Raw genomic sequence first — 11,126 nt, forward strand, 5'->3', positions numbered from 1 at the left:
GTTTTTGGTTGTTTATTTTATATTTCAGGGAGTTTGTTTGATGTATTAAAGTTTGTATTCATAACTCCAACTATATTTCTTCAATTATTTTTGCAGTGAGTCTGTTGTAATATCATATAATTTTTGTCTTATATCATTAGCATTTAATGGACTTACTTTTGACACAGATAAAATGTGAGGCCAAAGTAACTGTAGTTGGTGTTGGGAAGGATTGTTTTTTGTTCATATGTTCACTCCAGTTTAAACACAGACTTCTTTCTCAGGAGATCTTGCACGTAAGAATGTTGTCATTGCAGATATAGGACGTAAGGGTAAACATTGCCAGCCATAACATGTTTATGGTCAAATGAAGCACAAATTATAATGTTGAGAATGTATTTCCTTAGTAATATTAAAATACAGCTAGAGGTTCATTTTACTGTTATGTAAAATAGAATATATAATGTTTGTCAGAACACTGGTGATATTGATACAGAGATGATTCCGTCACTATGTATACATTGTTTTCAACCCTACATAGCCATTGCAACATATGTGGTCTGCTTTTTTGTTTCATATAAATATTTGGTGAAGAAATATTCTCTTTATGTCCTTCTTTATGATGAAAATTGTTAAAACTTATTGGTAGTTACTTGGATGAATGTGCAATAGTAGGAGCATAACTGAAAGAAAATATTATTAATGCTGAAAAAGAAGATTGATTAATAATTTAGGTTATTCTTATGCCATTTTGACTTTAATAAGATGATTTGTGTTGCTCTTGTGTGTGTGCTACACAAAGGAACATACTTTAAGAAGACTTGTATAAAGTTTATGAATTAAGCCAAGGTAGAAGATGAAATCCAATGTAGAAAAATACAAATTATTGAAAATGGGCCAAAACACAAAGATGCTATCGTGGAGTTTTAAAGTGGGAAATGAAATAATCACAAAAGGATTTGGAAACTGTAATTAGGAATGATCTGACACTGGAAAATAATATAAACAGTAATGGGAGAAACATACGAGCTGATCATGAACATAGAAATGACATTTCGTTATATTAATGAGAACATGATAAGAAAAATAGAATCTTATCTGCATAGCAGGCTGTTTAAAGGATCTTAGGAAGCACAGTTTTTTACATGAATATGTCAATGTATGGGACAAATTAGACTAAATAATTTGGGTGGACAGTGATAAATTTAAAATAAGGTTTGAGAAATAGAGATACAGAGATGGGACCCTGTGAACACAGCTACAACCCCTGTACAGTATCACAGTTATGAAAATACAATTAGGTAAATATGTGTAACCTTCTTTGCAAGTTTGTGGAGAAGTAGAAGGGAATTATGAAAGGGAACTTCCAATATAGTTATTACATTTATGGGAAGTAATTTCAAGTGCTGGAAAATATACCTATATTATGTCACTGTAAGCTGTCAACATGGGAGGAGGAACATTTGTGGCTGTTAGCTGAGGTGAAATTGGGGTTCCAACAGAGGAGGTGAGGTGAGAGAATAGGGCAGTCTGTGATAAACCAGCATTGACAACATATCACAAAGATGAAGAAGATGAAGTGTATGGCAAAAACTGTAACAAAGGGCCAGTATATGATGAATGTAAAGAAAAACCAGTAATACTTAATGTAGGTGGTGGGAATGAGGAAGTATTTGAGGACAGTGGAGAGGCAGTGTATGATGAGGCAAATGAAGTAGTGACCAGGTGTGGTGAAGAGGAGGTACATACATACATATACCAAAGGCTTTTTCCCCCTACATGGAGGGGTAGCCAAAAAGAAAAAGGCATAGAAACCACTCCCACCCAATCCATTTCCTATATATTCCACTCCACTCCACCCTCCTCCCTCCCTCTTATCTTGGCACCTCCTGGATGATGGGTCATCCCTGCATCCTGTCCATTGCCCTGGGTCAGAAACAGTGTCGCAAGACACAGCACATCCACAGCAAGGCCGCTTCTCCGTCCCCCATGCAGAAAAGGAGAATACGGGGAGAAATCCCTTTGGGCTGCATCAATTTTTTTTTCATACATACTTACTCACCCCGCATCCCCCACCCACTCCCCCTCATGCATCACAGCATCATCTATACACAACCCCTCTCCATTCACCCCTATCTTCTGTCCTCTCCCGTCCTTCCTCCACAGACATTCCTCTCTTTTGTAATGCCCCTTTCACCCCATCCATCCATCTCATCCTAGGATGCCCCCTCATATTCACTCCTTCCACCTCTGCCTTCCACACTTCTTTTACTAATCTGTCTTCACTCATTCTTTCCATGTGTCCAAACCATCCCAATACTCTTTTATCAACCCTATCTTGGGAGAGTATGTGATAGAAGAAAGCTAAAGATAAATGTGGGTAAAAGTAAGGTGATGAGATGTACAAGGGGTGAAAGTGGCAGTAGACTGGAAGTGAGCATTAAAGGAGAGCAACTGGAGGAAGTGGATAGTTTTAGATACTTGGGTGCAAATGTGGCAGGGAAAGGTGGAGTGAAAGTGGAGGTAGAATGTAGATTGAGAGAAGCGAGTAAATGCCTTGGTGGATTAAAGAGTGTAATGAGGAATAGACATTTGGGAATGGATGCTAAGAGGAGACTGTATGAAGGAGTGATTGTGCCAACAGCACTGTATGGGGCAGAAACATGGAACATAAGAGAAGAAGAGAGAAGGAGTTTGAATGTGTTTGAGATGAGGTGTCTGAGAAGTAGGCTAGATAGAGTGAGAAATGAGGAGGAGAACAGGTGGAAAAGGAGCTGGGAGATAGGGTTGATGAAAGAATATTAGGATGGTTGGGACACATGGAAAGAATGAGTGAAGAAAGACTAGTAAAAGAGGTGTGGAAGGCAGATGTGGAGGGAGTGAACATGAGGGGACGTCCTAGGATGAGGTGGATGGATGGGGTGAAGGGGGCTTTGGGAAAGAGGGGAATGTCTGTTGAGGAAGGACGGGAGAGGACAGAAGACAGGGGTGAATGGAGAATGGTTGTATATGGATGATGATGTGATTGCATGAGGTGGAATGGGCGGGTGGATGGGGGGTGAGGTAGTATGTGTGAGCAAATTTTGACGCAGCCCGAAGGGATTTCTCCCCGTCCTCTCATTTTATGCAATGGGGGGACGGAGAGGGGGGTCGCCGATTTAATGAAGCGGCCTTGCTGTGGATGTGCTGTGTCTTGCGACACTGCTTCTGACCCAGGGCAGTGGACAAGGTGCAGGGATGACCCGTCATTCAGGAGATGCTAAGATAAGAGGGAGGGTGGAGGGGTGTGGAGTGTATTCAGGGATGGAATGGGTGGGAGTGATTTTGTGCCTTTTTCTTTTTGGCTACCCCCCTTGTAAGGGGGAAAAAGCCTTGGTATATGTATGTATGTATCTCCCAGCTCCCTTTCCACCCCTGTTCTCCTCCTCACCTTCTCATTTCTCATTCTATCTAGCCTAGTAACTCCTATCATACTTCTCAGACATTTCATCTCAAACACATTCAAACTCCTTCTCTCTTCTTCTCTCATGTTCCATGTTTCTGCCCCACACTGTGCTGTTGGCACAATCACTCCTTCATATAACCTCCTCTTAGCATCCATTCCCAGATGTCTATTTTTCATTACACTTTTTAATCCACCAAGGCATTTACTCGCTTCTCTCAATCTACATTGTACCTCCACCCCAACTCCTCCCTTTCCTTCCACATTTGCACCCAAGTATCTAAAACTATCCACTTCCACCAGTCTATCACCCTTAATGCTCACTTCCAGTCTGCTGTCATTCTCTCCCCTTGTACATCTCATCACCTTACTTTTGCCCACATTTATCTTCACCTTCCTTCTTTCACACACCTTCTCAAACTCTGTCACCAACTTCCTCAATCCCTCCTCTGATCCTGCTACAAGTGCAGTGTCGTCAGCAAACAACAGCTGGCTCACCTCCCACTTTTCTCCATTTTCTTTAATCATCTCCAACCCCTGACCCACTACCCTTGCATTCACCTCTCGCACCACCCCATCCATGTAAAGATTGAACAGCCAGGGCGACATAACGCATCCCTGACGAAGTTCCACCTTTACCTCAAACCATTCACTCTCTCCATTTCTAATTCTAACACAAGCTCTACTACTCTCGTAAAAACTCTTGACGGCTCTTAACAGCTTTCCTCCTATCCCATATATCTGCAGTACCTCCCACAGTGACTTCCTGTCTACCCTGTTGTAAGCCTTTTCCAGATCCATAAAAGCCCAAAAAACATCCTTCCCCTTTCCTATAGCTTTCTCACATATCTGTCTTACCACAAAAATCTGATCTACACAACCTCTACCTGTCCTAAACCCACTCTGTTCCTCACCAATTACTCCCTCTGTTCCTCTCCTAATCCTTTCAATCAAGACCCTCCCATAAGCCTTCCCAACTACACTCAACAAGCTGATCCCTCTGACACTACTACACTCACACTTGTCCCCCTTTCCCTTGTAAAGCGGAAGTATACAGGCACCTCCAGTCTTCTGGCACTCTACCCTCTCTTAAACAAACATTAAATAACTTCACCAGCCAGTCAACCATAACTGTACCTCCTTTCTTCAGACATTCTGCATGGCATCCATCCAACCCAGGTGCCTTACCTGCTCTCATCATCTTAACAGCTGCTTTCACTTCATCCTTCCCTATTTCTCCTCCAATTTCTTCACTCATCACTCTCATTTTCTTAGCGCTTCCCACTACAACTACCTTTCCCTCCCTATCCTCCTTCACATTTAGCAGCTCCCTAAAATACTCTGCCCACTTTCCTCTCACTGCCTTCTCTTCCATTATCATCTCTCCATCTGCACCTTTTGCCTTTTCTTCTCCACTTGATTCGCCTCCTCTTTCTCTTTTAATTTCCCTCCAAAACATCTTTTTATTGCTTTCAAAATTTTCTGTCATACTCTTACCCCACTTCGCATCTGCTCTCCTCTTTGCTTCCTTTATCTTATGAAGAGGAGGTAGGAACAGTATATGTTGAGTGCAAAGAAGTAGAAGTGGTTTGTGAAGGCTTGGGTGGCCTGGTGTCCTCCTCCTCCTCCTTACTTTCTTCCTTCATGTAGGAAGGTTCCTTGATGTATTCCACTTGAGCCCTGAAACCACTGCTGGCATCTGAGGTATATGAGACAATTTTCATTTGCCCATCTGGGAGGACAACTCGGTACTGACCTCTCACCTTCTTCCCATCAGACAGCTCAGTGTGGTCATATTTGGTGTCCTCATGTTCAATTGCATAAGAGAAGTTGAATGGCATCAGCACCTATGAACAGTGGAGAAGGTCAACAACTAATAATGAGGGCTAACTTAGTGTCTTCATAAATGTTAATAACATGAATATTTGCATATAACATTTGAATATGTTTAAATGTCTATATAGAAGCTGATGTATACACATGCACATGTACATACTGTACATGCACATGCCATCACAAATATATCAGCAAAATTAGGGATAAATGACTCAAACCTCAGGAATGAAGACATCTTTCCACAACAGTGACTGGCAACCAAGTGTGTGTGTGCATGCATGGGATGTTTACAACATTATATCAAATGCAAAGAATGTTGACTATTTGTTTTATACAGTGCATGCCTCATTTCATGAGGGGAACTACCCAATTCCAATCTGGGGCTGCAACCTCCTCAGGCAGCTTGAATTGGTTCATCAATTCAAGATTGCTCTGGGGAAAGATCCTGAGGAGGGCAGGGATGAACCATCTGATCTGCACAAATCTAGTCTGACTGACAGTATTGAATGCAAGCTTATCAAACCTTGAGACAAATGTTTAATTCACTCATATCCACAACCTCTCCCTTGTGAATATGTTAAACCAGTTGCAGCTGAAATTCCCTCCCATTTGCCCCCAAAAATTGTCTGATGTTAGTCAAAATGAAATTGTGTAGTGTTAGTGTGTTACTCTCTAGTATAGACTCATCTGGCATTGACTAGAATAAAGTCATCTGGTGTTGGCTAGAGGAATATATATAGAGTGCAGAATGAGTGCAATGGGATTAATCATGATGACCTTATTGTAGCTATAAGGCCATTGAAATTCTAACATCTTGATTATCCACGTACCATATGGGATTCCATGGAATGCCTACCTTTTCCTCCTTGCTTGATCATCCGCCCCCCCTTCCACTCCCCAACATCTTTTTCAGGTTGCCTTACTGGAACTTTAGTTGGCTTCTGCTGGTTGATCTTCTGGTTTCGAGATATGCCATTGCCTGCCTTCCTTGATTGGGATGATAAGCTCTTAGATATCTCATTTCTTCGATCAGAGCTGCTTGAAGATGAAGGAATGGCATATATCAGAAGAGGAGGGGATGCTTTGGGTATGTGTACACCTGATAGACTATCTAGAATGACAGTGGAAGTGATATAGACAGCTGGAGTGATGTGAAAAGTCGATAATGTTGCTGTAGGTGTTGGTTGATCATGGTTTTCCTGGGGTAGTAAAGTGCTAGTGACCTTGGATGTGTGTTCATACATTTTAGTCTGGAAAAGAGGAACAGCCTGAGTGACTGGCTGATAGCCATTAATAGTGATCTGGGCTGGTCTGGCATTAGACATAAAATGAATATTTGTTTTGGGGGAAACAGGAGTCTGGTTTTCATATTTTCTGGTGACAGGTTGGCTCTGGGAAGATGTCAACATTGTCCAATGGGGATCCAAGGAAAAGTAACTAGGTTGGGATGATTGATTCAAGGCTTTTCGGTAGTCTGCATTCGTTGTGGAGACTTTGTCCTCAAGAGTTGAAGGAGAGCACTGGATTTTGATAGGCTCCCAAGTACTGCTTCCAGCACCAGGGTTTGTGATAACAGCGAGACTTCTCATGAGAAGAGGGAGTGAGTTTAGAAAAATTTTCTGAAAAGAAAATGGAATATGTTATTGTCATAGAAATTCTGGGGAAATGATATCATATAGCTTTCTATGATGTTATAAGATAGGACACACACACACATGCACACAACCTTGTGGTGCAGTGGTTAAAGTTCCCACCTGCCACTATGACAGTCTGGGTTTGAATGCCACCCAGGGTTGAAATAATTTAAGTATTGCTGTGCTGCGGGTTGTTACTCCAACTCTCGTGGGCCGGGAGTTGGGGGTGTGTGTGCGTGTAAGATCAGAGTATTGCCCATAGATTGGTCATATGAGCTCTGAGCTCTCATCTGGGAGATTAACAACTGTTGATCACGAGTCCAACATGTGATCCAAGACCATGGTGAACATACACACACACAAACACACATTGGATTGAGAGCGAAGATTGGAACTCCAGAAAAAAAACGCAATTTTTGTGGATTTCAGCAATGAGGGAGTACCTGTATTGTATTAGGGAAGGGGAAAGCTCGTGGTGTGGTGGGCAGGTGAAAAAAAAGGAGAAGGGGAGACATTATTGAGGAAAATGGAAGAAAATGAGGAAGGGGACGAACGGGCCCCAGACATCAGAAGGGATGTCAACAAAATGTGTGAAGGTGACACAGACGAGGTCGAACAGGTGAGCAGAGGTATTAAAAGTAGAAATATAGAAAATAGCAGCTCAATGGAAAGAGGAAATAATTACTACTATGGATTTAATGAGGGAGGAGATGACAACCTCCCCCGACAAGTAAGTCTAGAGGAGAAACTAAAAGAAATGAAGGAAGCAGGGGAGGTTAGGTTTAACCAACTAACACTACACAAAGAGTTAATAAACTGGAAGAACTAAAAAAGGAGAATCAAAACCTAACTAAAGAAATAGAAGAATTAAAAAGACAGTTAAGAGACGTAAAGGATGAGAATGAGGAATTAAAGAGGAATAATAAAGAGTCCATAGCAAAAGAGGTAAGTGGTTGGAAAAAGTCCAAGAGAATAACAAAATTGAATTTAGAGATATAGTGAAACAACAGATGAAAGAACAAACTAAGGACACATTTATTAAAGTGATGAAAGAAAAGGAGAATATAGTAAGACAGCAGATAAAAAGAAATGTATAATTATATTAGGAATGGAAGTCCAAATAGGACTACAAGAGTAAAGGAGAAGGAAAGAGTAAACAAGGTATTAAAAGTAGTTCAAGATGAACAAGAAATAGGGAAAGAATTTGAAGAAATATATATGCTAAGGAAATACAATATAGACAAGACCAGACCAATTAAGGTTAAATTCAGGTCACGAACGACAGCAGAGAATATCTTATCAAAAACAGGGAAACTAGTAAAGAGTGATCAGTATAAATAGGTATGGATAAAAAGAGATGAATAAAGAGGAGAGGTTGAGAAAACAAAAAGAATAGAAGCTAAGGAAAAAAAAACGAGGACAAAACAAAGTCAGACAAAGAGAAATTCTATTGGAGAGTAGTGGATATGAAAGTGAGGAAATGGTTCATAGTAGAGAAAAATGGAAGGGAAACAGAAAACAGGATGGAGGTAACAGAATATTAAAAGTGTCTCACAAATATAGATGGCTTAATAACAGGCTTGAATGAATTGAATGATTACCTGAAGGAAAAACGGACATAATGGGAATTGTAGAGACAAAATTGAAAGGTCCATTACCACCCAACAGTGTAGGACATGGTGCATATAATTATTGGATTAGAAGCAGAGAAGTAAAACAAGGGGGTGGGGTTAAGTTCCTAAGAAGGATATAAATGTGAGGAATGTTACATATGGAAAGAATAGAGTGGAGATGATTATGATGGAAATAGAGGACAGGGACAAGAAGAGCAGGAAGTTTGTGGTAAATTATGTGCCTCCAAAATGGTTTCGTGGGAAGAGAGAGAACACAAAAATATGTTAGAAGACGCAAGGATAACATTAAATAAGATAATGGAAGATAGAGGAAGAATAGTTACAATGGGTGACTTAAATTGTAAAGAAATTTACTGGGAAGAGATGACAGTGAAGGGTGGAGACGACCTATGGGGAAATGTACTATTTGATATGATTATAGAACATACAATGACGCAATGGATACAAGAGGATACTAGGTACAGAAATGAGGAAGAACCATCGAGACTGGACCTAATAATCACATCAGAAATTGAAATAGTGGACAAGTTTGAATATAAGACACCAATAATTAAGTGACCACATATTGGTTGAACTGGAACTAAATGAGGAAAAATACATGGAAAACAAACGAACACTAAAGAAAGGGAAGATTGATGTATAGAAAAACAAATTTTGATAAAATAAGAGAATTTTTCCAAAAAGCCGACTGGGAAAGGAAACACAAGGAGGAAACAACAGTAGAAATGGAATATTTTGACAAAAATTTACAAAGAAGGAGTGGAAAAGTATGTTCCAAGACAAAAACAAGAAAAATTATATGTTAGATGTCGGTACAACAAGAGATGTAGGCAATTAAAAGAAAAAAGGGATAAAGCTTGGATAAAATGGAAGAAAGACAAAAGACTTGAAAAATGAAAAATATATACTAGTTATAGAAATCAAAATGTATTAGTACGCAGAGAAGAAAAGAGAAAATACGAAAAGGATGTCATAGAAAAATGTAAAGATCAACCGAAACTATTTTATAGATTTGTAAACAACAAACTGAAAAACAAACAAGAATTGGTGGTACTATGACATGAGGAATAGAATACACAGAGGAAGTAGAAGTGGCAGAAATTATGAACAAGCATTTTAAATCAGTGTTTACGAGGGAGAACATACAACTTAGAGATGCCGAGTGGGAGGAGAAAGTCCTCCTTATGAAAGAGATAGAAGTAACAAAGAAATAATGAATCGCTTGAGTAATCTCGATGTCAGAAAATCGCATGGACCAGATGAAATGGCAAACTGGATTTTGGAAGAATGCAGGAACGAATTAACAGACAAAATACATAGTCTAATAAGCAGTTCATTGAAGGAAGGAAAAATTCCAGAAGATTGGAAAAGAGCAAATATAGTACCAGTAAATAAGGGGGGAAACAAGGAAGACCCTACTAACTATAGACCGGTCTCTCTTACAAGTACCGTAGCTAAAATTTGTGAAAGAATGATCAAAATTAGATGAAAAAAGAATTTGGAAAAAAAACAACGTACTGAATCCAAGGCAATTTGGATTTAGACAAGGACGATCATGTGTCACAAACTTGATGTGTTTCTATTCAGGGCTGATAGATGTAATAAAGGAAAGAGATGGATGGGCCGATTGTACATTTCTAGACCTGAAAAAAACTTTTGATAAGGTTCCACACATGGGAATGGAGTAGGAAGTGGCAGATGGAATTCAATATTAAGAAGTGTAGCATAATGGAATTTGGAGGAAGAAAAAACAACAACAATGGGATCACATACATTGGGAGAGGAAGAAATTAAAAGAAGTGGAAAAAGAGAAGGACCTAGGAGTCATTATCATGAATAATATGTCTCCTGAGAAAAAAAAAAAAAAATGAGAAACTTATAATTTAATAAGAACAATGAAAGCGGCATTTACATACCTGGACGAAGAAATGGTGAAGAAAATACTAATCACTTTGATAAGACCAAAATTGGAGTATGCAGCGAGTTACCAAATATAAGAAAATTTGAAAGAATACAAAGAGCAATTACGAAATTGGCACCAACGCTCTCAGAACTATCACATGAGAGACTGGCAAAACTTGAGCTACAGACATTGGAGCAAAGAAGAGAGAGAGGAGACTTGATAACTATTTAATATAGAATCATGAAAGGCATGGAAATTATTGATAGAGAGGATCTAATAAAATGGAATAGTAGAAATACAAGAGGACATGGAAAGAAAATCAAGAAAGGCAATTATAGAACAGACCTGAAAAAGAACAGCTTTACCCATAGGATAATAGACGTTTGGAACAGGTTAGATGAGAATGTGGTGTGTGCAAAAACAATACACGAATTTAGAAAACAGTCTAGATAAAACGAGATATGGAGACGGGACACCACGAGCATAGCTCCCCTTCCCGTAAAATACAACTAGGCAAATACACCTCACGAGCATAGCTCCCCTTCCCGTAAAATACAACTCGGTAAATACTCACACGAACGAACCACAGGCTGGAACGGACGTCTAGAATGAGCTTTGGAGCGCAGCGTTTTTTCGATCAGTTTGGAGGAAACACCTAGTTTTGTATTTTGGGATAGGGAGCATTGTTTATCGAATGA

The 11,126-nt window shown here is 39.7% G+C and overlaps 1 protein-coding gene across 1 annotated transcript in view; it reads right to left on the minus strand.

The window, feature by feature from the left end:
• Nucleotides 1-5,799: 5,799 nt before the first annotated feature.
• Nucleotides 5,800-11,126, minus strand: part of LOC143025819 (uncharacterized) — a 6,974-nt gene continuing 1,647 nt past the window's right edge. Inside the window, exons 2-3 of the mRNA XM_076185831.1 lie at nucleotides 6,088-6,876; nucleotides 5,800-5,883 (exon numbers count right to left, since the gene is read on the minus strand). Of these exons, the coding sequence (XP_076041946.1) occupies nucleotides 5,800-5,883; nucleotides 6,088-6,876 (873 nt within the window). The remainder of the gene's footprint in view (nucleotides 5,884-6,087; nucleotides 6,877-11,126) is intronic.

This window comes from Oratosquilla oratoria, chromosome 5 (assembly GCF_046742065.1).
Source record: "Oratosquilla oratoria isolate Oo_2021 chromosome 5, ASM4674206v1, whole genome shotgun sequence".
In the NCBI taxonomy this organism is placed as follows: Eukaryota; Metazoa; Arthropoda; class Malacostraca; order Stomatopoda; family Squillidae; genus Oratosquilla; species Oratosquilla oratoria.